We start from the raw sequence: 27,057 nt of genomic DNA on the forward strand, positions 1-27,057 counted from the left end.
TATATATATTACAAAGAATAAAAAACATGAACGCTGTCGATATCGTGGTTACATGATATTTATATTGGCTTAATAAATTAAACATTAATCGATTCTTTAATATAATGCTGATTTGTATTTTTAAATATCGCTAATCATTACATTTCTTATTTAGCGACAGTTAACTTACACGAAGGAAATCACGTTATTACATATAATGATTTATTATTTAAGTAACATTAAGTAACAGATAATATTATTAAAACTTTCATTTTATAGATCAATTCGTTTAACCTTCTCTTAATTATTCACGACTTACAATATTGTAGATAAGCGCAAGCTTGCAAAATTCTGAGTGTCTTATGTAATATAGTTTATTTCATGATAATGCTCAGATTTGCTTAATATTCTCTCTCTCTCTTTCTCTCTCTCATTTAGATTTTTCTAAATATAATGATATATAGCGCGAATATATCTTTATAAACCTGATTTTTATAAACCTGATCTTTATAAACCTGATTTTTACAAACCTGATCTTTATAAACCTGATTTTTATAAACCTGATCTTTATAAACCTGATTTTTACAAACCTGATCTTTATAAACCTGATTTTTATAAACCTGATCTTTATAAACCTGATTTTTACAAACCTGATCTTTATAAACCTGATTTTTATAAACCTGATCTTTATAAACCTGATTGTTTTTTGTGTTAAAATGTTACTCACAAGATATTTTTAATATAGAATATGATATTGAGAAAAATACACCAAACCGCACGAGATTCTAAATAGTATGAGGGCCACTTTGAACATTAACTTTAACTTAATAGGCGTTTGTGATTCAACCTGTAAAGATTTGCCTAGAGCAAATTTCTAATTATATAATGCCGTTTCTAATCTAATTTTTCTTTCTAAACAACAAAAAGAAATCTATCCATATTAGCAACATACTATTAAAAAAATATGGGCAGGTATTATCTATATAAGTTAAAATCGTTAAGTTAAACGGGCTTTGCTCGAAAAGTTTCAAATTTATGTAGATATATATCCTTATCGCGATTTCTTGTGCATAATGTGCGAATAATAGCGTTTATATTTTTCCTCTTCTCAATGAATCATCGATATTGAGATGCAGAAATGCGTTATTATTAGGGAAGGAAACGATCCGGAAGATTATTCGCGACTGACGTATAAAAAGCTGCTCGAGGAGACATGCAGATTCGCAAACGTTCTCAAGTCGAAGGGTGTCACCAAAGGAGACAGAGTAGTGATTTATATGCCGAATATTTTGGAGCAACCGATTGCCATGTTAGCTTGCACGAGAATAGGGGCGGTTCATAGCGTGGTGGTGAGTGAAACGCCTGATAGCGATATAAACAGCCAGCGAATGATGAATTAATACGGCAAAAAAGACAATATACGTTCACAGTTCGCAGGATATTCGTCCGATTCTTTAGCGGAACGTATACTGGACTCCAAAGCCAAAATCCTGATTACTGCGGATGGTGTATGGAGAGGAGAGAAATTACTTCTGTTGAAAAATATCTGTGACGAGGCTTTGGAGAAGGTCAAGAAACAGAACTATCAAATCGATTGCTGCATCGTCGTCTCGCATCTGAGAAGACTCAGCCATCCTCAGGGTAAGATGAACGGTGTGAATGGCACTAGCAATGGTGATACAGAGCTGACCAATGTTTCCTGGGATAACGATCGAGATGTTTGGTGGCATGATGAGATGGAGGACGCAGAGCCGAGCTGTTATCCAGTTTGGCTGGCTGCCGAAGATCCACTTTTTATTCTTTACACGAGGTACGAATTATATGTTTGCGAGTTATGACGATTTCTGATGGAACAGGACAAATAATAATAAAAGAGAAAATAGAATCGATAAAATAAATAACTCTTCTATATAACTTTTTTAATTCTATCCTTGTTTATTTTTCATTTCTCTGTCGTATATAGCGGCTCTACCGGAAAACCAAAGGGTCTTCTTCATACTACCGCAGGATTTATGATCTTTGCAGCGACAACTTTCAAATATTCTTTCGATTATCATCCGGGTGATGTTTACTTTTGTACTGCCGATATCGGTTGGATTACAGGGCATACTTATGGGGTTTACGGTCCGTTGGGGTGCTGTGCAACGTCTGTATTGGTACATATGCATTTCCCACATTCTTTTACATAGATAGTACATCGCTTCTATTTTCTTTGTTTCTAATAAATCTGCATTTGTTAATAGTTCGAGGGTGTACCCTTCTACCCGGATAAGGATCGATACTGGAAGGTTGTCGATAAATACAAGGTCACGCAATTTTATACGGCACCAACTGCTATCAGATCATTAATGAAATTTAGCGATGATTATGTGACGAGAAACAGTTTAGCCTCACTTAAGGTAAATCTCAAAGAGTTTATCTTTCTTTATCGGCTTAATGTACGGAAATTTATGCATATATTGCATTTCAGGTCCTTGGTTCAGTGGGTGAACCAATCAATTCCGAGGCCTGGCTCTGGTATTACAATGTCGTCGGCCACGGTAAATGCAGCATATCGGATACGTTCTTTCAAACGGAAACTGGTGGCCACGTAATCACACCGCTACCAGGTTGCACACCTATGAAACCAGGCTCTGCGGTAAATGATTTCTAATTAATGTAATTTTGCCTTGTACATACTATATATGGATAGCTTATTTCTAACGTATGGAATGAATGTACATAGACATTTCCGTTCTTTGGAGTTTTGGCGGAACTTCTCGACGAAGATGGTCACATAGTAGAGGGCGAAGGAGAGGGGTATCTCGTTTTTCGTCAACCATGGCCGGGTATGATGCGGACGCTCTATGGGAATCATGCACGTTTCCAGAGTGCATATTTCGAGCGATTCAAGGGATATTACTGTACGGGAGATGGTAAGCGCATTGCTCTTTTTTACGACCATTTTGCATACACTTTATTTTAAAAACGCATAATTATTCACGTTATTTTGCTAGAGGATTTTGGTATTTAAGTCCAACGTATTTGGCATCTTTGCCCAGTTCTTCCTCGATTCTTAAAATTTGATTATACTTGGCCATTCTTTCACTCCTGCAATCATTTAATAGATATGATTTTTACATATTACAATTGAGAGTGCTAGATAAAGATAAATTTAATCGAAAAAATGGATTAGCGATATGTAATTGGATTTGAAATTCTGAACTTTAAGTATTATTCTCATCACGTCGGATTACCTGCACGGTGCTCCAGCTTTGAACTGACCAGCGGCAAGTCCAACCGCCATATCAGCAACAAAATTATCTTCCGTTTCTCCGCGGCTCGCGCTCACGATATAGCCCCAATCATTGATTCTTGCCATCTTCGCGCAATTAATGACTTCTGTTACAGTCCCAATTTGCGACATTCTTAACACGAGACAGTTCGCTATATTCCTATCCATTGCTTCTTCTATCCTTTCGATATTCATCGCGGTAAGATCATCGCTGACCACTTGAATCTTTTGGTTAGCTATTGTTAACCAACCCTCCCAATCCTCTTGATGGAAAGGGTCTTCGATCGAGACTATCGCTGGGAATTCAGACAGATATTCTAGATATCGGTTTCGCAAAGCCTCAGCTCTCAAATAATTGGCGGGATCGGAATCCTTTGTCTTAAATGCTAGATCGTATCCCCCTACATACATAAATATAAATGCGGAAAACGTTAGGATATTGTCTATGTAAACGGGAAAATATAAATATAGTGGGACCTTCTTTATAAAAAGCGCTTGCTGCCATATCCAATGCTATCTTAATCTTGCCTTCGTAACCAGCGTCTTTAATAGACGCGTTCAAAAGAGTCAGGGCGGCCTTATCATCCATCAAGTCAGGAACGAAGGCTCCTTCGTCGCTAACCGGAAGCGGGCCTCGTATTCCTTGAGCATCAACGATCTTTTTCTCTAGAACTCGATATATTTCAGTAGCCATTTTTACAGCATCGGCGAAACTCTCAGCACCTGCACATATGCACAAAAAATGGCCGAATATCCGGAAAGTTTAAATCATGTATCTGGTTTTCGCACATGTTACCTATAGGTAATATTGCAAATTCTTGACATGGTAAGTTGTTGCCAGCGTATCGTCCCCCGCTGATCATGTTGAAACTCGGTACAGGAATGAACAATTGACTATTTTCGGCCAATTCGGCAATGTATCTTAAAAACGAACGAATGATTATAAGATTTCAAATAAAAGCACGACATTGGAAGATTTCTTCGCGTAATCGATTAAATTAATTCCGGAAATGAACGACAATAAATTAATGGTAACCTGTAAACCGGAAGACCCTTCTTAGCTGCTCCGGCTTTGCAACAGGCGACGGAGACTCCGAGAATGGTGTTCGCGCCGAGTCTCGATTTATTTTCCGTGCCGTCCAACCTGATCAGCAATCCATCTATTTCGGCTTGTTGACAAACCTCCAATTTGGATTTTATCAGTTGCGGAGCGATCACATTATTAATGATATCGACGGCTTTGAATACCGAACGACCGTGGTAAGCCGCCGCGTTCTCGTCTCTGATCTCCCGCGCCTGATTCGGATTGATCAGTACAGTGGAAGGTACCGACGATCGGAGCAAACCGATATCGGTAATTATGTCGACTTCTAAAGTTGGCTCGCCTCTGCAATCAAATATCTGACGGGCCTTGATCTTCTGAAATGTCATTTTATGTTCAATTTTCAAGTTATATCATGACGATTTAAATTGGACGTTATTCGTTTTTGCATGAATTTTGCGGACGTATAAATCTTGCGGTTTGATCGATGGTGATTACATGATCTAACAATTTTGCGATTGAAATTACGTGCTGCACGCTGCACGTTCAGATTCACGAGACTGTCTGACAACACATCTGACAGACATATATGTTCGTAGTCTCATTCAGATACATTCAAGCGAAATGATATATCAAGACAAATATATGTATATTTCTAGAAAATCCATGTTTTATTATATAATTCTCTATTCCAATTTCATGAAAAAAAAATCTTGGAATTAAGGCACTTTACTTTAAACATTTATTTAACACTATCATCCTCTTTTATGATTTTAGGAGCGAAACGCGACGCAGACGGATATCTATGGGTAACCGGCCGTATCGACGATATGTTGAACGTTTCCGGTCATCTAATGTCAACGGCTGAAGTCGAAAATGTATTGGCAGAACATTCTTCGGTAGCCGAGGCCGCAGTAGTCAGTAAAAAACATACTGTTAAAGGTGAATGCTTGTATTGTTTCATTACGCCTAGTGACGGGAAGACGTTTGACGAAAAATTGCAACTTGAGCTTAAAAAGAGAGGTGAGTTTTTGTAGAATTAATCGATTTAATTATATTATGAATTATACATTACGATAATGAAATAATTTTTGAATAGTACGCGAAAGGATTGGCGCATTTGCTCAACCGGACGTTATTCAACATGCTCCAGCTTTACCGAAAACAAGATCCGGTAAGATCATGAGACGTATGCTGAGAAAAATCGCAGCGGGCGACGATAATATCGGAGATACATCTACATTGGCCGACGAGACTGTCATCAAGCTTCTCTTGGAATTAAGGCCAAACGTTTAAAATGTGTATTTCTCGCTTATTATAGGAAGGAAAATATCTTGAGAAAAATTTTCACATAATTTCGATGAATGTTGACAACATGATGCACGATTTTCGGATAATTTCATAAAATAAAAATAATATATTTAGATTGCACATTGAAAATATCGAGTCGGTCTACGTATTCGCACAATATTGGAGACGCATTTCATGATCTTATTGCAATTATTAATATAATAATTACAAACATACAAAATGTATAAATGATACTGTTATCTTTGTTTTTCGTTAATCGAATTCTGTCTATTGTCACTCAAGTTTTTAGAATGATTAAAAATATGAAAGTTATCATTATTCTTTTGACACGTCTCTTATTTATTTTCTTCCATTTTTTTTTCAAAGAAGACAAGAGAGACGTGTCGAAAGGATAAATTAATTGTTAATAGAATTACCGGATAAATAGAATTAATTGATTAAATTATTGGTCGCTCTCCTCAAAGAGTTGCTGCGGCTGCGATACATATCTTACGTAAGCATCTCGCTAAGTTGCCTATAAATGTCTTTGTTAAGCTATTTAAATTTGAAATTAGTTGCAAAACAGAAAACGCTCAATACAAGAAAACTATAGTACACAGCACGATAGTAGACGATAGATAAAAGGTTGGTTGCACAAATACTAATAACTGTATTACTTAACAGATGTGAGCATAGCACATGACTACGTGACGCGTATATATGTAATTGACGGATACCGCAAAAAAGACGGTATTCTGCTTCCTGCAATTTAGTGTATATATAATATGTTACAATTCTATTTATGTATACACACACAGGGTGTCTATATTACTTGATGTACTGTATTTCGTTTCAATTACATATTCTTTGATAAGCTTTCGAAATTGAGAAATAAATCTTCTCTCTTCGCTATTCAAGGTATAGCGTGATTGAAAGAAGATACGGATGTACGAACGTACTTATGAATGAAAGTTGCCTCGTGCTCCTTTTTTGGGAGTTACGTCACATACATATCATTCCTTGCGGAACAAGACAACCTTAGGTGTGATAATAAATGTATATGTATTGTACGCGTAGAGAGATATATAAAACAAACAACATAAGTACAGATATGACTATGTAACTATATATAGACATATATGTATGTATGTTAAGAATACATCATAAAAAATTACGATTGTTCTGTTACATGATGAGGAGTGTATTATTTTTCTTTTTTGCCTCCTCTTCTCCCCTTTCTCTTCTTCTTATATCATATATAGAAATAACAGATATTTTATTTGATATGCATGTGTGTATTATCGTGCTTAGCTCTTCCGGGTTGTACGAGAATCGATTCATGCGACGTGGTGGTGGAAGGTAGTGTATATATCGAACGATTACGTATTACGTCAAAGCCTGAAAGCCACGCAGCTTGGTGTCAGTGCCAGCTGAGTGTCGGTACAGGCAAGAATTCACGGCGGAACCATTTTGGAGCGCGTGTCGTTGTACAGTGTGGCATTCCATCTATTACATATATAATTATAAATAAGAATCGCTTCTCACACACCTGTAATAAATCATGTTTACGGATGTCGACGAGTGTTACATCGAGATCTTGCGGCTTGTGAAACAGGCTGGTTCGGTAAGTCGAGGGACTAAAATGCAAGTAATCTTATTTTCTTGAATGTGATAACAAGATACGCAGATAGATTTTATCGATTTTATCGAACGCTTTATTTTTTTAAATTATATGTCATGGTATTATTAACGTGGCTTATCATATTGATTGATCGCAGTCGCAAAAACATATTATATTTTATTGATACATTAGTAATTTTTTTATATATAAAAAATAATTTTGTCAATTTTAATATCCCTATAAGATTCCGTGAAATCACCAAATATTTTATGGCGTGTCGGAGACAGGTAGATTACAACTACAGATGCAAAATAATTTGTACACAATGTGAGAGGGATATAAATATGTAGTAGTAGCAGAAGAAAAACAAGCTACGCCTTTTAAATAATCTTGTTTTTCTGCCTGCCATAAATGTTCAATATTATATAGCGTATATTTTTGTTTACGTATAATTCTTTGTCGTAGCTTTAAAAGCTTTATTATCGGAGCATTCGGTTTTTTAATGCACCTTGTCTTATATAAGAAAAGATTTAAATTATATTATTATATTCATATGTATATATAAATATATATAATATATACACGTTTCGTTTGTAGATTGTCAATGAAAAGATTCATCAACATAAAGATGTATTCACAAAATCGTGCGATGTCGATTTGGTTACAGAATGGGATCAAAAGGTAGAGAAACTTTTAATCGACGGAATATCATCCAAATATCCTGATCATAAGTAAGTAATTAAATTTCAATTATGCATTCTGTGCTATTGCGCGTATATAATTCGCATATAATTTTTTTATTAAAAAATTATATCGAGTCTCATTACAATGAATAATATATTAATCGCTCCCAATAATATATACGATCTTAATTATAAACTTTGCAAATATGACGATAAAAAACTAGAAAATATATAATTATTGTATAAGAAACATATTTCATAATAGTGAAAATCTTAAAAACATCTTAGAACCAGAAAGAGAAAGGTAAAAATTAGAGTTTTGAATTGGTGCATTTATAGAAGAAGAAAAACTTCATATTGTTCTCATATTTATACAAAAAAAAAAAAAAAAAAACAGATTTATCGGCGAAGAAAGTACTGCTATGGGCCAAAAGATAGAACTAACAAATGCGCCAACATGGATAATCGATCCGATCGATGGCACAATGAATTTCGTTCATGGTTTACCGCACACGTGCATATCGGTTGCGTTACTTATTAATAAAACGGCGGAAATAGGAATAATATATAATCCGATTTTGGAACAGCTTTTCACCGCCCGTAAGGGTCAGGGCGCTTTTCTTAATGGCGCCCCGATTCACGTATCCGACAAAAAGGGTAAAATTTGCTCTCTCTATTTCTAGAAATAAAATACTACATCACAGTATTAATCCTTGCAATCTTATAAACGTTCGACGATTTTCCGATTTTGACCGAATTGACAATCTGTTTTCATTATTCTATCTGACGTTATTTCAGAATTACGTAATTCACTGGTAATGATAGAAATGGGAACGAGCAGAGATCCGGAAAAATTGGAAATAGTATTGCAAAATATAAAGATCCTTACAACACGTATTCATGGGTAAATCATATTTACGAACTATATTTTTGCACAAAGAGATAATTTTTTTACTAAAGAAATTTATCCCCTACTATCGTGTAGACTGCGATCGCTTGGTTCGGCAGCTTTGAATATGTGTATGGTAGCTCTCGGTGGTGCTGATGTTTTTTTCGAATTTGGTATACACGCATGGGATATTGCAGCCGGAGATCTTATTGTTCGAGAAGCTGGCGGTGTGACGATAGATCCAGCTGGTAAGCACAATTGCAAAATATTATATGCATCAGTATAAAAAATCAGTATAAAAGATGTTGCACGTTAATGCAGAGAACTATCATTTATTTTATTCTTACGTCATAAGGAGGTCCGTTTGATGTGATGAGCAGAAGAGTACTATGCGCATCATCGATTGAATTAGCTCAAGAACTTTCCAAAATATTAATTCAGTATTATCCAGAGCGAGATTAAGAAGCTTCAAAGCTTTGAAGACGAGGAAGAATTTATGTTTGCATGTCAGATTGGATATATGCAAATATTATTTCCTAAAAGCAAGAAAAATAAATTGAAGATATATTATATAGAAAAATTTAAGGTATGCGAGTTTACTTTAGATTAAAAAAATATCGATGTAATTATGAATTTTTCTTCTACTTTTACTTTTGTGTAAAATGGTTTAAAAAATTGTGTGTAATAAACTTATTTATGTACTTATATATAAAACCAACATTTTATATGTATAATAATGATATATTTATTGAGAGATAAAAATCTATATAGAAAAAGGATAAAACCGAATTATTTACTAATACGAAATTATTACACTTAAATAATAATATAAAAATAGCCACATACATTGATATGAAGAGATTGAAAAATATTATTTTTATCCTCATATATATGCTTATTTTATATTGTATATATAATTAATATAATTAATAATAAATTACGATTTTTATAAAAAATGCAGAAATTATATTAATGTTTTACACATAGATCCCTTTTACTTTGTATACCTAAATTGCTAAGCTTGATATTTTATATTTATAGCTTATATTCTATATTTTACATATCCAAGTCAAGATCTTATAAAGTTAAATAAGCATTATTGTGAGGAAATAGATATAGATCTTTATGATTTTGATAAGTTTATTTACATTAAAATATTTCTACATATTATCCGATAGTATGTACGAAAAGGAGAAAAAAAAGAGAGAAAAAAGGTAGAGAAGGGAGAAAGAAACAAAAATAGAGCGAGATAATTTTTCGAGAATAGTGGATTCATCACATCTGCTTTTCGCTTTCATGGAGAGAGAGCATAGGCTTTAAATATCTGAAAACTCAAAATCGCAAATATTAGTATTATACAAATATTTATCATTTTCTCGTTGCTTAAAAATGTAATTTTTGAGACTAAAATAATTTTGAGAAAAATAGAGGTACAAGTGTAAATTAAAATGTTTGGCTACTTTGGTTTATGTCGCTTGTGTTTGAAATTTTTATAACTATGTACTTTACCTGCATACATACTTACGAGTCCTCAATTGTGATCTCGAGTAGAACTTTAAGAGAAATCTTAGCGCGCAGATATAAATCTAGTTAAACCGTTGTATAAACCTTGTTGAACTGTTTAGCGACAGTGTATGTGTATTTTTACGCAGTAGACACGACGTAGGCGCAAGTATATCACATTTTCTCCTCTCCTCCTCATCAATCGTATTCATCATCACTTCTTCCATTGCCTCCCCTCCTCACAGGGAGGGCTACAAGTGAAACATCACCAAATTGCCAATTAGAACAGCACATACTAATCATAGTTTCATAGTATACTTTTATTTCATTATTGAGAAACATATATCTTTTTATTTCCACGTCAATTTTATGTTATTAATACTTTATTTTATATAATTGTCCCTTTCTGGTTGAACGAGAATACTAAAACATGTATATTTATCGCGTATTAATATCGTCTATCGATTTCTATCATATGTTTTTTTTACTTTCTAATTCTTGCATTTACAAGAGCAAATACTCAGATGTAATTATATACAAAACTGTTGGAATTTTAATTTAAAATTCTATGCTATTTCTTGCCTCAAATATAATTCCTATCAAACAGTTTATTTAGATTGGCACAAAATTCGGATTATACTTTTGTATGGTTTATGTGCATGACCTCATTATTAATACAAACTATACTAAACATATATATTGAAAAGTTGATGTGTATTAAGTATCCCAGGCAATCCCCCATGAATACCTTGTAACGGGATCGGCGCTAAAGGCCCTTGAAAGGTCCGGCCGCACTTAACGATGATTTGAATCGAAGACACATCTGAAACATAAGCAGTCTCGTACAATCTTGTCACGTTCAAAATCATGCCGTGAACCATTCACAACAGCATCGATATTCGTTCCTAATTTTAAATGAATATGAAAATTTTCGAGATTTTACAGTTTGATCCTAAGACCATAAAAAGTATAAAAAGGACGCTATAAATAAAATTAGAATGCCACGTCTGCAGTAATATATGACTCTTACTTAATGCAAATTGCTACATAATTTTTCAATAATTATTTCGCTTATAATACCTCAATATCGCTTTATATATCTTTAAATTTTGCGTCGCAATGCAAATATATACTTTCACCTCTATTTAGCATTATCGCAAATATATATAATTACATATACGATTATAGAAATATTAGATAAGCATCTCATTCGATCCGTCGTACATGATTATGGTCATATATCGAGATATGCTATTAAATATTAAAATTGATATACTATTAAACATGTTGTCAACTAAAAAAATGAATGTACGCTATATACATATACATATATGTATATATAGGTATAGATATATATACATATATATATACATAATGTATATCTACCATACTATCACTGTTACATAATGGAATTTGATAAACACATCCATCTTCTTTAAATTTCAGAGATAGAATGGAAAAAAACAGAGACAGAGAGATTGAAAGAGAGAAAAATACGTCTGTGAGCAATATTTCAACTATATTCACACATTTGTGATTTAAGATCGAAAAGACAAAATGCAGGACGTTCTTCTCATTTTGTTAAGCATGTGTCGTTTTATTTTCAATATAGCTATTGTATATTTGCTATACACTTTATCTTCCAATTCGAGCAGGTTTCTTTGCCACTAAGGCTTCTAATGCTGTGTGTGTGTATATGTGTGCACGTATGCTCGCTGATGAGGTACTCTAACGGATCGAACAGTGTGTCCAATAAGAGGCTTACAGTTCTTTATAAGTATGAATCCTTCTCGCTTCGTGGAAATACGAACGTACAATTTCATGAAGCATCTATAATATGAGCGCACGATCTATAATCAATTTATGAAGTGCTATTTATAAGGATTTATGTCGTGCTCTCTCCAAATCATGAGAATCGGAAAGGGGAACGATACTATAATTGTATATCAAGTTTCCAATATCTGGTACTATATAGTTTGTGCTGAAAGAGGCGGTCGTTTTTATCCATATTTTTCTCATACATGTGCACAATATATAATTAATATATTTTAAAAACTGATATCATAAAACTGATATTTTCTATATCAAGAGAATTATTAATATGACCATACTTCCAGATACATTACAGACTAATCTATATTTAGAGAATATCTATACGTATAACAAGTCATTAATTTTTATATTCACAATTGTTTTATGTCGAGTATAAAAATATTATACTTTATTAATCTGATAATAGCATCACACATAGTTAAATTATATTTTTGGATTCATGGTGTATAGCATTCTATACGCGCGTAACTATATTTCAGAACTATATCCTTTTTTTTATCGCAATTCTCACATATTATACGAAATAATTTGTAGAATATTGAACCGCCTCTTCCTGCTAAAACACAAATACGGATATTCTATGTGTAAAAACAAGAGTATTTGGAATGGAGGCAGGGGAGGAACGAGAATAAGAGAAATAGAGATGGAGAGAATAGAGAGACGTACCGCGCGCTCTCCCCTATCAAATAATATTTAACATTAATAGGAAAGGGATTATTAACAACCTCATTTTACAAAGTTATGTCAATAAATTCTTCGATGCTAAAGGACCCCAGATAGGGTTACCTATATTTTTTCTTGTATAAAGGGATGCGCCAGGGCGTGATTTACTGTGATCCTCTTCCCCGCGTCCAACATCAGCGTTCGTTCCAGTAAATCCTTCAGTTGTCCAACTTTGCGATTTTGTTCTGGTGGTAAAGAATTCCCACCGAGTTCCGCGCTGAGATCGCGAGTCGCTGGCAGTGTCGACATTACGACAACCTTTTCCTAGAAATTATACTATTCAGTGAATTCCGCGATATTTCTTCAATAAATAATGCAAAAAAACCTATAATTATACGATACGATATTTTAATCAATGTATTAGATTTCTTCTATGACGCGCCTAAAAAAACAGCGTTACTTACCGCGCGTTTTTGGCGCGAGTCAATGGAATTAGAAAATTGCTAAGTATCGACTTACCCGTTCCGTAACTTTATCAACCTCGTGATACAGGAAACTGCAATTACTGTCAAAATGTTGATCCTTAAATGTCCCCTTTCGAATTAGTTTGTTCGGCATTTTGCCCTTTAAATCCATAAAGTACTTCAACATTTGGTTGTTCGTTTTTCCCGAAAACATTATCTTTCCCGTGTAAAGCTCGTATATGGTGCACCCCACAGACCACATGTCAATGCCAAAATCATACGGTATACCAAGAACTAGAAAATAATGACATTACTTTCGGTTCGAGACATTTCAAATTCAATTTCTACCATCTTTTCAACGTTGTGCAAGTTTGAGTTGATTTATATAACAGACACATATCATTTTTTTTTCTTACAAAATGACATAATATATAATATGATAATATCATATAATATAACAATCTTGGTTTAATCGAGATTCTTGTTATTGAATATTTGGATGAGCGCGCATGTAATATTAATTGTTATGATAGTAACTACCTATCTCTAAGTATGGCGCGAAACGAAGAGGGCGAAGCTAATGCTTGTAAAGTCGCTGTATGTTGTTTGCTAGAACTGCTTGTCAGATATTGCGAGATAAATATTATCAGTAGAACATACACAGTGGATGTGATATATAATGTTATTGATAAGCATGTAATATGTACATCGTTTAAAAAAAAATGTTTATATACATAGATCTATCGAAAAATTTTGAAGCGGTATGCGATAACAGTTTCCACAAACTATGTGAAACAAGAGATTATCCATAAATAATAGATTTTAATAAAGTTATATAAATAAAAGAGAAAATATGATATGTAATAACTCTAGGTTGATTCAATAAATCAAAATACTTACTAATTTCGGGCGCACGATAAAATCTTGAGACCAAGTATGGTGTTATTTCATTTTCATGGGCGTGCGATGCGGAACCAAAATCACAGAGTTTTAGCACTAACTTGCTTTCACTGACTAGAATATTATCCGGTTTGATGTCAGCATGCAGAATATTTGCACGTTTTAATAACTTTAGTGCTAGAAAAAGTTGCTGCGTATACGACCTTACCGCTTTAACATGTAAACCAACGTCTTTGCCATATTTTTTTAAAACCTACAATTTTGAAAGAAATACAATTATTGCAACAGCGTTCTCTAATTGTATTTTGTTTATGATAAATGTGCATACCTCTCTTAAATTCATAGCTAAAGGTTCGAAAACCATGCACAAATGGTTTTTGTGAAAGAAATGTCTAAATAAACGCAAGCAATGAAATCTATCCTCTGGATCAGCATCGTTCAGCTTCCTAAGGATTTCTAGCTCCTTTAAACCGGTTCTATGCCTATAAGGACAAAAGATAGTAGCATTATGCATTGCAATCAGAAACTGAAAATGTTGTACTTACATTATCTCATTGTTCCTTATAATTTTCACAGCTACATCCAAATTTCCTCTAGCACTGTCTCTCGCTCTTACAACATTGCTAAATACACCTTGTCCTGTATACCCATAGACTACGTATCGTGTATCTAGCGTTTCTCCAACGCGTACACTGAGAAACAAATTATTACCTTTCAAATTGATCATTATTCTTTTAAATTAAAAAAGAAGTATATGAAACAAAAAGAAATAATGTCACTAACCGATAATATCCTTCCGCGTCGTCCCAGTTATCCGTTAAGCTAGGATTATCTGGTCCTCCTTGACGTTTTCCTTCAACTGTCGGACTCTGAATAACAAATTAGGATAAAAGAAAATATAATAAATAAAAAGAAAGAATTAATTTAAGCTATCAGAGAAATAAAATAGAAAATATACATTAAAATCTCCGATATTATCTGCTTCTGCAAACATGTCCCATTCGTTCGATTTTTTTGAAGTTTGCTTTTCCTCTTGTTTAAATTTCTCAGATGTTTTGATGTTCCCGGTTTTGTCAGATTCGTTGGGTGATGCATCCTCGAATCTAGATTTTCTTTTCTTGGCTGGAGGCGAAGATTCTAGTTTTTCCATGGGCAGTGGCGGAGTATGGCTCTCCAATATAGATTCATTGTTATTGGATGGAATTTCTATAGATTTTTGTGATATATTAGATTGGCTTTCTGGAGAAGCAGCGACATTTACGTCAGCAGACATATTAGAGTCCTCATTTGGTCCACTCAGCCTCTGTAAAAGAGAAAAAAATATATTCAATATGATCATAACGGATTAATATAATAAAGTAATATATGTGCATGTAATTATATGTATGTATATATAATTTATGCAATTTACTTTGAGCAATTCTTCTCTTTGTTTTCGTCGACGTTCTATAATCGCTTCTTCGTCCTCGTCTTCTTCGATATTGATATCTTTGATGTCCTCTTCACTCGAGCTGTCCGAATGTTCTACTTTAAGACCTTCTGATAAGGAATCCTTATACTTATCATTACGCTCTCTTTTGCTGTTTCTGTCTCTATCCTTCTCACGATCTCTGACATGGTCCCTGCCTTGCTGTTGTTTATCCCGATCTCTACGACTTCGGGAGGGCGATCTAGATCTCTTATATCGATCATTTCGTTCTCTTTCCGTTCTGCTTCGAATAGGACTACGAGATCTTCTCGCGCTACTGCGAGACCGATCCTCAATTCGATGATCGTGATACCGACTGTCTCGTCGATCACGACTGTCGTCATGTCGATCTCTATTTCCATGCCGATCTTTACTTCGACTATCCCTCTTATCGCGACTAGCATGACGACGAGGCTCTTTACTCGATGGTCTGTCGCGACTGCGTCGATCGTGATTAATGTGCTGATCTCGGCTGTCTTGACGTTCGCGACTTCCCAATCTGTCGCGGCTTTTATTATCTGAATTCTTTGCCTCGTTGTTACGAGTTTTTGAACTATGACAAGTAGGTTCTCGTCTTCTATTCTCTTCTCTGTACATATAAATTAATCGTTCATAGAGTATTTATTAATTGAGATTGAGTTATTAATATATATTAATAACTTCATTTTTAATAGATAATAGCAATTAATGTGAAGCAAAACAAGCAATTTTATAATATTCACTTACCGTCTATCCAATTCCCTTTTTCGTGTCTCGTCTCTTTTTGAGATATCTTTACGCCTGTGTTGGTCTTCGTCTGCTTTTCTATTGGACTCCTCCTTTCTCGTATCTTCTTTTTGCCTTTCGCTAGCCTTTCGTGGTGCTCTATCGTCTTTTCGAGTTTCTTCTCTTTTTCCTTCCTCTCTAGAACGGACTCTCTCTTCTTTTTTCCTATCGGAATCTCTTCTCTTTTCTTTATGCTGTTCGCGAGTTTTTCTATCTCTAGTCATATCAACTATAACGCGTCTTTCAATCTTTATCACTTTTTTACGTTCCCTACTGCTCGATTTACTCCTGGTTCGTTTTTTCAATGGCACATCATTAGTGTCGCTATCATCTTCCACTAGTATTACATCAGGTGTTTCCGTCGTCGTTTTTGTTTCTTCTTCTTCTTGTAATTCTTTATCTTCTCCTTTCTCAGATTCATCCGAAAGATATTGTACTAAACATGCTTGTAATCGTTCCTGCACAATGCAATTTTAATAAATTAAACATTTATATCATTTATGATATAAAATTTGTATTTACATAATATTATTATATTATTTCAATTAATTAAACTCACATGTACCTTTTGTTTCATTAACTCTTCAAGATCAATATCATCTTCTATGATTGTACAATCTACCTCATCTGAATCTAAATCAACTAACTTTTCATCTTCGCTTTCTTCTGTAGAAACAACTTCTAATACAGATGTTTTTGTTTTTCCATTCATACCAACTTCTTTATGTATTACATTGGAGATTAATTTCTCATCTATACCATTTTCTATTTCCTTATCTTTTTTCTGCCTCTTGTGTTTTTTATGCTTCCGCCTATAAACAAAAAGATGTTATTTTAATTTCAATTAATATATTTATAAATCCTTTATTTTTATATTAAAACTGAACCTTTCTTGCCTATCTAATCGTTCATCTTCTCTTTCAATTAACTTTTCTTTCTTATGCTTATGATGCTTATGTTTCCTTTTCTTTTTCTTTCGTTGATCAGTCATTCCATCTGTATCAGAATCTAATCCTAAGGGTTCTCTTTTACATTCGGGGCCTTCCAAATCTGACGTACTGTAATACATATCAAAATAAATATCTTAGCAGAACAATTTTCTATGGATGGAAAGACTTAATCCGTTTCTATTCTTTCAACAAATACGGAGATAGAGAAATATGCTGATTCTTCTGTGTTGATACTGTAATACTAAATTTCGAGGTCCTACACAACATACTTACCTCATAATGAAGTTTAGTAAATAATTAATAGATGCACAACAAACAAAATCACTTCACACGATAATTCCAGCGATCCGAATAATTTCTAATAATTACAGCGATTATTACTATCTGGAACACGAATGCACGAATCTTTTCAGTAAGACGCCATCTTGCAAGTTCTATCGCTTCTTATAACGGCTGTGTTCCGAAATTCACTGCCAGTACTGAAAATTTATAATATACGTAACGTAAACTATAGATTTTCAGTACTGGCAGTGAATTTCGGAACGCAGCCAACGAGTCATTTCCACACGCTCGACAATTATCGATTTACGCAAATCGAATCATTTATTCGATTCTTCTTTTTCGGATATATGCGAGAGAAGGAACAAAATTATTAGTTAAAAATTCTTGGAATATCAAATTTAAGATTTTTGCAAGATATTATATTTGCCATACAAGAAGCTTTGTTGAACGAATTAATTTATTGTTACTGCAAGAAAATTTCGAAATCCTAAAAATTCTCTATTCCATAGCCAATCGGTATATGTGGCTAGTGGCCAAAAAGAAGCCTGAGAGGGGTCGCGCTGCCGTTTTTCGTAAGATACTTTTTTTATCTAATACAGTAACGCCAACTGGATCCATTTTAGAGCCAGAGGAACTACATGGCCAGATTCACTTTTTTGTATCACGGTAAAACGGCCGGTTGGTGCATGTCCGTGCTAGATCCATAACTGTAAATCGAAGATGCGAGAAATATTATGGATTAATTAATGTTTTATTAGCTGTGCGTATATTTTATCATTTTAATATATACTACGGACAACGATAATAAAAATTATTATTAAAATATTTTTATGTATACGCGCATGTAAAATGAAATATATTTTCTTAATTTTTTTCTTAATTTTTAAATATAATGTGTAGAAAATACTTATACAATAAATTGCTTTCACTTTTTTTTTATTGTTGGAATAAAAGTGTCAAGCACTTTAAGCAATATTAAATTATGCTTTTAATTTATATAGCTTTTTATTATTAATTTTTTTATTAATTATATTATTTAATTAATTTTTTAATTTTATAAATTCAGTTGGATTAATTCAGCATACTAGTGTGCACCGGGAGAGCTCCGATTGCCTCCGTTTGACATTCCCACAGTTATGGATTTAGCACGGACATGCGGATGTGCAATCAATTCCAGAGAATAGAAAAGAGAAAAAGGAAATCAGATAATATAAGATTTATATCAGATAATATAAGATTTAAGATTTCTCAGTATATTACGTTTTTAATTAGATTCTGGCAGACATTTTGTAAAATTTGTTCTTAATTTGATTGTCTGGATTATAATCATACATAATATTTATAAATATAAATTGAATTGAATTAAGATAGAATCACAGTTATTGTTGTATTTGTGACTCGGGTGAAGATGACATTAAAACCAATTCCTCAGCATTTAATTCGGAATCCTTGTGTCGCAAAGTCGATGAATATGAAAAATCTCCATGATCCAATCTTTTCATTTCCGTTGCTTTTTTTGTTAATTTTTTAATTTATAGATTCAGTTGGATGCACTAATACATACCGATGCACATTTAAAAACTGTTATAGATAAATTTATATAAGCATAATTAATTATTATATTTTCCTATAATTTTAATACGTGCTCTAAGAAGTTTCAATTGTTGACAGCGTTAATTAATTCTTTTACATTCTATGCGCATTTTGCGATATTTTGCGAAAACCTGATAGTATACCTATCATTGAACGATCATATAAACGTGAAAAAATTAATTAATGCCGTTAATCATTAAAACTTCTTACAATACTCATCAATCAGCGTTTTCGTATATAAATCTGTGATTAATTTTTATGCTTATACTAGGACTTGTAGAGAAGAAATCTTAAGCCATAATTCGTAATAATTTAATCGATAAATAAAATATTTTACAACATAAATATAACGTGAAGTATACGACGCGTAGTTGGTTAATTACAATGATGTTATTGGCACCTATATTTTACGTCTCGTATTACCAAATACGCGTGGTATTTCTTCATTTCATTAATCTTGATGTATCGATCATATTTTTACAATATTATCAGAATTAAGTATATAATGATAATAGTAACAGGAAACAAAATAAAATACAGGTAAATATACTATATGCTTGAAGAATAAATACTAAGGTTATCATCGCAAGCTGTGGCTTTGTCTTATACAAGTAGAAACGAATATTACGTAGTCACGAAATTATTATAAGTACATCATTAGATGTAGAATGCCAAGTTTTTGAGAATTCTGAATATGGAGATATCTAACGCTTCGTTGTCTGTCTCGCTAGCCGTGGATAAAATTTTAATAATACCGAATCAATGGATCTTTGCTAATCTACAGAATATAAAATTTTTGAAACTGTACACACGAGCATAATATGGTAAAATTTACTAGAGCAATGAAACGCACTAAAATAAAAAAATGAATTGCTCGTGTATGATATTTAATACATTTCCTGAGTGTTTTGATAGATATTAAAGAAAAGATTACTTTATCCTGACTAGATTAGCACTCTATAAGCACTTGTCCAGTCTCTTGTATGAATCTTAATTTCTAATTGCTATACGCAACTTGATTTTACAGAGGAATTAATCAATGGCACTGTCGTCGTTGCGCTGACAGTTAGGCACAAATACATAGATGGATTCATTATTACAATTTTCTAGGGAAGAAGAGAACAAAATTAAATACGCGGAAAAGATCAATTATATCCATTACAAGAGTACGGCTACGAGATATAAATGTTCAAAATTATATATATACACATACAAATGCTTATTCAAACAGCTGTTTAGCATAATGCCAAATACGGAAGAAGTACTCGTCTTTTCTAAGTAATCTCGCTCTCGCGTATGAATGTATATCAGCGTCCATATTATGTTCCCGCAACCACGAACTCGTGTTTTCCGTGCTGAAACTGATCGATGCAGTCTCGCCCTTGTCCATAGCTTCAGCGATCGGTTCCACAAATGACAGTTCTGTCGAGGAAATAGATTTATAATTAGTTGAATTTATACGAACGTTGCAATAATAAAAGAATATATATTTTTAAAATAAAGATCATTCAAGCGACAAGATAAGAAGAGCGAAAAAATAATAAGAAATAAAAGATAAGTGGAGAGATTGTACCTGAGGTCGGCACGATCTTAAATGGTTCTTCCGATTCCAGATGATCGCTGAATCCGATCTCGTTTCGTGCAAAAATTCTCACGAGATATTCGTGATTCTCTTGCAGGTCGCGAATGTTTAATTTCTGGATGTCTGCGCTCACTCTGCCTACTTCCATCCACATAGTCTTCTTCGTGTCTCTAATAGCGATCTTATAACCTTCCAAAGGTGCGCCGCCGTCCGACTCAGGCCTACCCCATTCGATTACCATTGTGTTCGCTGCAATTTGCCTCATCTCTAACGGAGCGGTAGGCGGTGACGGAACGTCTACAAAACGATTTAAAACAAATTGATATATAAATCGTGTAGTTATTTACTACATAGTAATAATTTGGCGATAGCTGGACGATAAATTGGAGCTCACTGGCATGAGTTTTCAATGTGATCGGCTCGGAATTGGTTGGTGTGCTAAGTCCTACGCTATTTTCAGCAAAGATTCTAAAGAGAAACTCGCTCTCTTTCAAGTTTTCTATGCAGTATTGATTCGTTGTAGCGTCCAAAGTGACAATCTTTGTCCATCGGGCACCTTTTCCAATTAATGGCCTCTTCTCGATTATGTAACCTGTAACAATAATCAATATTTAGCAATATTAAAATAATACTGAAACAAAGAATATTATATAAAGTTTTGTGCTATTTTATATGTCAAGTCACCTGTCAATTCTGATCCTCCTGTGGTAGCTGGTGATGACCAACTGAGAGTGACGCTTTTGCTCGTAACATTGGTCGCTCGGACATTTAGAGGGGATGAAGGTGGTGCTAAAAAGAATTTAAAATATGCTTATTGCGTAATATATGTCTCATCTCATATACAACGAATTATATTTACAATTACAGCAAAAAGAAGCGCAAAAAGAGCGGGATATAATTAACTTACTCTTAACGACAACCATTTTCGTAGACGGGAATATGCCTAATAGTGCATATATGCTGTTTTCTGTGAGCTTTACTATTTCTGAGCAAAGGCGAAAGCGTTAATAATTAAGCGACATTTTGGAAGTTAATCGATTGAGAGAGGAAATAAGCGAAAAAGATATTTAAAAAATAGTTAATCAACTCACTCGGTCGTTTGCCGGCCGTAATCGCTTCTTCTGCTATGTATGGAGGACCGGTACCGACGCTGTTTTTAGCTGTTATTCGGAAATTGTACGATGTGTCCGTTTTCAAATCAGATATAATAACATTTGTGACGTCCCCTTTTGTGCTTGCAATCTGAAAAAGTGTATACAGAGATATTCGAGATATAATATATAATCTTGGTTTTGGTGCCTGTGATGTGATGAAAATGAATACAGTACTAACCCTTCGCCAAGCTTTCTTTGATGTCTCTTTTATTTCGACAATATAATCTGTAATAGGCGTACCGCCATCGTTCTCTGGAGGTTCCCATTTGATCGTGAATGACGTTTTCATCATTCCAGAAACTTCGAATGGTCCTCTTGGCGGGCCCGGTGGTTCTGTCGAAAATAAAGATTCGATTATTTTTTTTTAAATTAAATTTTTATAGTGTTCTTTTCTATCTAACATAATCATCATAATCCTTTTGTTTTACCGAATGAAGTCCTTGTCTTAATTGGCTCGGATTCCAAAGGATCTGAAGCTCCAACTGCGTTTCTAGCGACTATTCTAAATAGGTAGTCGACATCTTGCTGCAATTTCTGCGCGCAGAAATTTTCGACTTCTTTGTCAACATCACCCACTTTTGTCCAAACTTTTTTACTCGCTTCACATTTTTCAATGGTGTATCTTTCCAGCTCTACGCCACCGTCATCGATCGGTGGTCGCCATTCTATGGTAACACGATCTTGTCTAATTTCTTTTGCGACAACTGGTCCCTGAGGTTTGCTCGGCTTATCTATAATGTATATTATCAGATACATTATTTTTTATTTTTTAAAACATTTATTATCAATTAATATGCAAAGTTATTAAAAGAAAAAGCAACCTATGACACGGAGATGACATTCCATCGTCGAGCTACCGGCTTCGTTTATCGCTTTTGCTGTGTAGACAGCCGTATCATCCCTGACGAGTGAAGGAATCGTAATAATGGATATATCTTCCTCAGTCTCGATGGAAATGCGTTTATCAGTTATTTTTTTATCGTTTATTGTCCACGTCATTTTCGGTTTTGGGAAACCGTTGAAGTGTATTTCGACCTTCCATTTGTCGCCCACCGTTAGTCTCTGACTCATCAAGTTTTCATCGCAAATAATCCTCGGAGATTCTTGAATCTTCAATTGACACGATGTTTCCGCTGTTCCTGCATCATTCTGTGCTTTAACCGTGAATGTGGCCGACGATGTCTCTGTAGTTTTTCGAATCGTGTACTTGGCCACGCGGTTTTCGTATGTGATGTCACTGTCTTCGAAAGGCTTACCATCCTTCAACCTAGAAGATGATTTCCGAAATACGGTGTGTTTGAGAATATACTAATTGGCATATTTAGCTTAAGTAAGAAGAAAAGATATACTACCATGCAATATGTGGTGTCGGTATACCACCGATTACGCAAGAAAGCGTGACAGTCTCTCCTAATCCGATCACGATGCTCTTGAGCGCTTCCAGAATGGTTGGCGGTTCAAATGCCGATAACTTGGAAATTTTTAGATATGGCATATTCGGCGATGGCTCACCCGATCCGGCTTCGTTGACTGCTGTCACACGGAAGGTATATTCCTTGTCGATGGTCAAGTTTGTCAGTTTGTGCGTAGTTTCACTTATTGTCTCGTTGATTCTGCTCCATCTGAGGAATCAAATAATTTTTTTTACGTACTGATCAAATTGTAGAAAACTGAATAAACATTTATATTAATAGTTTATTAAATTCATATATTACTTACGAAGATTCCGTTTTTTCGCGATATTGTAAAATGTATTCCAAGATCGGGGAATATCCGTCCAAATCTGGTTTCTTCCAGTGAAGAGTAACACTGTTGTCGGTTATTTCGAGAGGTTCTGGAATTCCTGGCGCTCCAGGTACCTCTGTAATAGACATATTAATTATATGCGCACTTTTTTTCCTTATTACTTTTTATTTCGTGTTCTTTTCTGGAAATTATTCGGATATTTAATATGATAGATAGAAACGTGAATACTTACGCACGACGATGATGTTGATTTCTATACCATCATCCCCATGAGGATTAGTTAATTTTAGATTATAATCACCGAAATCTTTTTCTTGTACATCTCTAATTGTCAAGACGGCTGAATATTCGTCGATGGATGTGAGAATCCGTTTGGATTTTTTAAGAACGCGGCCATTAACGATCCACTCGTCAATCGGAGTTGGCGTAGCCGTGAATTTCACAACAACATCAATATTATCACCTTTCATCGTTTTGTATTTTCTAGGCGTATCAGGATTGATTTTCGGCGATGTTTCGATAACTGAAACACAATCGACAGATATATTACATCAAATCTTTTTTTTTAAATTTATTGTATAAAAGAAAACATAGAAATATTAATATAGCTAATATGATTTAAATGTAGATGATGGATAAACTGTTTATACGATTACACAAGAAAGAAGGCGGTGCAATGCATAAAAACTTACCTTCAACTTTTAATCTGGATGATGTTTTCACATTTGCAACTACGGCAGTATATTCAGCGATATCTTCGGTCGTGCATTTTTTAATGATAAGTTTCTTAATGTTTCCTTCATCAATAATATGATATTTCGAAGATTGTGCGCAATCGATTATTTCGCCTTTCCTATAAATTTCATATAACACATATATCAGCTATATACTTGTTTCAATCATGAATGGAAACGATCAAAAAAATTTGTACATATGTATGTGCATATAAGAATCTTTATTATATTTTTATATTTTAATGTTTGAAAAGTCAACTTACTTTAACCACGTTACAAAGTTATTAAAAGAAAAAGCTACCTATGACACGGAGATGACATTCCATCGTCGAGCTACCGGCTTCGTTTATCGCTTTTGCTGTGTAGACAGCCGTATCATCCCTGACGAGTGAAGGAATCGTAATAATGGATATATCTTCCTCAGTCTCGATGGAAATGCGTTTATCAGTTATTTTTTTATCGTTTATTGTCCACGTCATTTTCGGTTTTGGGAAACCGTTGAAGTGTATTTCGACCTTCCATTTGTCGCCCACCGTTAGTCTCTGACTCATCAAGTTTTCATCGCAAATAATCCTCGGAGATTCTTGAATCTTCAATTGACACGATGTTTCCGCTGTTCCTGCATCATTCTGTGCTTTAACCGTGAATGTGGCCGACGATGTCTCTGTAGTTTTTCGAATCGTGTACTTGGCCACGCGGTTTTCGTATGTGATGTCACTGTCTTCGAAAGGCTTACCATCCTTCAACCTAGAAGATGATTTCCGAAATACGGTGTGTTTGAGAATATACTAATTGGCATATTTAGCTTAAGTAAGAAGAAAAGATATACTACCATGCAATATGTGGTGTCGGTATACCACCGATTACGCAAGAAAGCGTGACAGTCTCTCCTAATCCGATCACGATGCTCTTGAGCGCTTCCAGAATGGTTGGCGGTTCAAATGCCGATAACTTGGAAATTTTTAGATATGGCATATTCGGCGATGGCTCACCCGATCCGGCTTCGTTGACTGCTGTCACACGGAAGGTATATTCCTTGTCGATGGTCAAGTTTGTCAGTTTGTGCGTAGTTTCACTTATTGTCTCGTTGATTCTGCTCCATCTGAGGAATCAAATAATTTTTTTTACGTACTGATCAAATTGTAGAAAACTGAATAAACATTTATATTAATAGTTTATTAAATTCATATATTACTTACGAAGATTCCGTTTTTTCGCGATATTGTAAAATGTATTCCAAGATCGGGGAATATCCGTCCAAATCTGGTTTCTTCCAGTGAAGAGTAACACTGTTGTCGGTTATTTCGAGAGGTTCTGGAATTCCTGGCGCTCCAGGTACCTCTGTAATAGACATATTAATTATATGCGCACTTTTTTTCCTTATTACTTTTTATTTCGTGTTCTTTTCTGGAAATTATTCGGATATTTAATATGATAGATAGAAACGTGAATACTTACGCACGACGATGATGTTGATTTCTATACCATCATCCCCATGAGGATTAGTTAATTTTAGATTATAATCACCGAAATCTTTTTCTTGTACATCTCTAATTGTCAAGACGGCTGAATATTCGTCGATGGATGTGAGAATCCGTTTGGATTTTTTAAGAACGCGGCCATTAACGATCCACTCGTCAATCGGAGTTGGCGTAGCCGTGAATTTCACAACAACATCAATATTATCACCTTTCATCGTTTTGTATTTTCTAGGCGTATCAGGATTGATTTTCGGCGATGTTTCGATAACTGAAACACAATCGACAGATATATTACATCAAATCTTTTTTTTTAAATTTATTGTATAAAAGAAAACATAGAAATATTAATATAGCTAATATGATTTAAATGTAGATGATGGATAAACTGTTTATACGATTACACAAGAAAGAAGGCGGTGCAATGCATAAAAACTTACCTTCAACTTTTAATCTGGATGATGTTTTCACATTTGCAACTACGGCAGTATATTCAGCGATATCTTCGGTCGTGCATTTTTTAATGATAAGTTTCTTAATGTTTCCTTCATCAATAATATGATATTTCGAAGATTGTGCGCAATCGATTATTTCGCCTTTCCTATAAATTTCATATAACACATATATCAGCTATATACTTGTTTCAATCATGAATGGAAACGATCAAAAAAATTTGTACATATGTATGTGCATATAAGAATCTTTATTATATTTTTATATTTTAATGTTTGAAAAGTCAACTTACTTTAACCACGTTACTGATACATCGGCACGCGACAGTTCAATGAGGAAAGTTGCATCGGTGTTGAGAGACACTAAAGTAACATCCGGCAATTTTTTAATAAAATCTATTTCGGGTTCTTCAACCGTCAATCTAGCTGACGAAGTTTGATCGCCAACTTGACAAGAATAGATTCCCGCATCTTCCACTTCCGTGTCGTAAATTTTCAGTTTTTGCCTCTTGCCGTCGATCGACAATCGCACGTGCTCGGAGAATTGCAACTCTTGGCCGTCTTTGAACCAGCGTACTAAAGCGTCACCTTTTGTCAATTCTATATCAAAGGTCGCTTTCTCTCCTCTGGCTATAATTATATCCTGCATTTTGGTAATAATCTCCGGTGGCAATTCAACGACCGTAACTTCTGCCGTACATTCTTGATCCGG

At 34.3% G+C, this 27,057-nt stretch overlaps 5 protein-coding genes across 10 annotated transcripts in view; 2 read left to right on the forward strand and 3 right to left on the reverse strand.

Annotated features, from left to right (window-relative positions):
- LOC115244285 (acetyl-coenzyme A synthetase) overlaps positions 1 to 6,767 on the forward strand; it is a 14,852-nt gene extending 8,085 nt beyond the window's left edge. The window contains exons 3-10 of the mRNA XM_029821833.1: positions 1,133 to 1,328; positions 1,410 to 1,789; positions 1,943 to 2,135; positions 2,223 to 2,378; positions 2,450 to 2,617; positions 2,705 to 2,894; positions 5,073 to 5,318; positions 5,395 to 6,767. Coding sequence (XP_029677693.1) covers positions 1,133 to 1,328; positions 1,410 to 1,789; positions 1,943 to 2,135; positions 2,223 to 2,378; positions 2,450 to 2,617; positions 2,705 to 2,894; positions 5,073 to 5,318; positions 5,395 to 5,591 — 1,726 coding nt within the window. The 3' untranslated portion in view covers positions 5,592 to 6,767. The remainder of the gene's footprint in view (positions 1 to 1,132; positions 1,329 to 1,409; positions 1,790 to 1,942; positions 2,136 to 2,222; positions 2,379 to 2,449; positions 2,618 to 2,704; positions 2,895 to 5,072; positions 5,319 to 5,394) is intronic.
- On the reverse strand, positions 2,901 to 5,021 carry LOC115244287 (enolase-like). The gene is made up of 5 exons (XM_029821835.1): positions 4,290 to 5,021; positions 4,050 to 4,174; positions 3,731 to 3,976; positions 3,216 to 3,654; positions 2,901 to 3,069 (listed from the first exon to the last, which is right to left on the reverse strand). Exons 1-5 carry the CDS (start codon positions 4,682 to 4,684, stop codon positions 2,964 to 2,966), a joined length of 1,311 nt encoding a protein of 436 aa, XP_029677695.1. The 5' UTR covers positions 4,685 to 5,021; the 3' UTR covers positions 2,901 to 2,963.
- A 149-nt stretch (positions 6,768 to 6,916) lies between the features above and the next one.
- On the forward strand, positions 6,917 to 9,631 carry LOC115244286 (inositol monophosphatase 1-like). Its single transcript, XM_029821834.1, has 6 exons — positions 6,917 to 7,209; positions 7,804 to 7,937; positions 8,287 to 8,546; positions 8,688 to 8,793; positions 8,875 to 9,026; positions 9,134 to 9,631. Exons 1-6 carry the CDS (start codon positions 7,147 to 7,149, stop codon positions 9,238 to 9,240), a joined length of 822 nt encoding a protein of 273 aa, XP_029677694.1. The 5' UTR covers positions 6,917 to 7,146; the 3' UTR covers positions 9,241 to 9,631.
- A 273-nt stretch (positions 9,632 to 9,904) lies between these two features.
- Positions 9,905 to 17,783, reverse strand: LOC115244283 (serine/threonine-protein kinase PRP4 homolog). Of its 6 annotated transcripts, none has more exons than XR_003885355.1 (14): positions 17,598 to 17,783; positions 17,262 to 17,432; positions 16,934 to 17,186; positions 16,336 to 16,832; positions 15,553 to 16,198; positions 15,100 to 15,444; positions 14,925 to 15,010; positions 14,687 to 14,833; positions 14,470 to 14,623; positions 14,142 to 14,394; positions 13,297 to 13,535; positions 12,901 to 13,101; positions 11,030 to 11,104; positions 9,905 to 10,532 (listed from the first exon to the last, which is right to left on the reverse strand). XR_003885355.1 is itself a non-coding variant. In XM_029821829.1 (13 exons), exons 1-12 carry the CDS (start codon positions 17,600 to 17,602, stop codon positions 12,901 to 12,903), a joined length of 2,997 nt encoding a protein of 998 aa, XP_029677689.1. In that variant the 5' UTR covers positions 17,603 to 17,783; the 3' UTR covers positions 9,907 to 11,104. The 6 variants fall into 6 exon arrangements, 4 of the variants coding, with proteins under 4 accessions (XP_029677689.1, XP_029677691.1, XP_029677692.1 ...); XR_003885356.1 differs by having other exon boundaries at positions 10,974 to 11,104; XM_029821829.1 differs by having other exon boundaries at positions 9,907 to 11,104.
- A 1,714-nt stretch (positions 17,784 to 19,497) lies between these two features.
- The window catches only part of LOC115244162 (titin-like), a 90,151-nt gene continuing 82,591 nt past the window's right edge, over positions 19,498 to 27,057 (reverse strand). The window contains 13 exon segments of the mRNA XM_029821593.1: positions 19,498 to 20,621; positions 20,773 to 21,078; positions 21,176 to 21,373; positions 21,466 to 21,570; positions 21,873 to 22,023; positions 22,114 to 22,268; positions 22,364 to 22,666; positions 24,717 to 25,107; positions 25,277 to 25,517; positions 25,615 to 25,756; positions 25,874 to 26,164; positions 26,334 to 26,494; positions 26,639 to 27,056. Of these exon segments, the coding sequence (XP_029677453.1) occupies positions 20,419 to 20,621; positions 20,773 to 21,078; positions 21,176 to 21,373; positions 21,466 to 21,570; positions 21,873 to 22,023; positions 22,114 to 22,268; positions 22,364 to 22,666; positions 24,717 to 25,107; positions 25,277 to 25,517; positions 25,615 to 25,756; positions 25,874 to 26,164; positions 26,334 to 26,494; positions 26,639 to 27,056 (3,065 nt within the window). The 3' untranslated portion in view covers positions 19,498 to 20,418.

The sequence above is a fragment of the Formica exsecta genome, unplaced genomic scaffold (genome assembly GCF_003651465.1).
Source record: "Formica exsecta isolate Colony F162 unplaced genomic scaffold, ASM365146v1 scaffold80, whole genome shotgun sequence".
Taxonomy (NCBI): Eukaryota; Metazoa; Arthropoda; class Insecta; order Hymenoptera; family Formicidae; genus Formica; species Formica exsecta.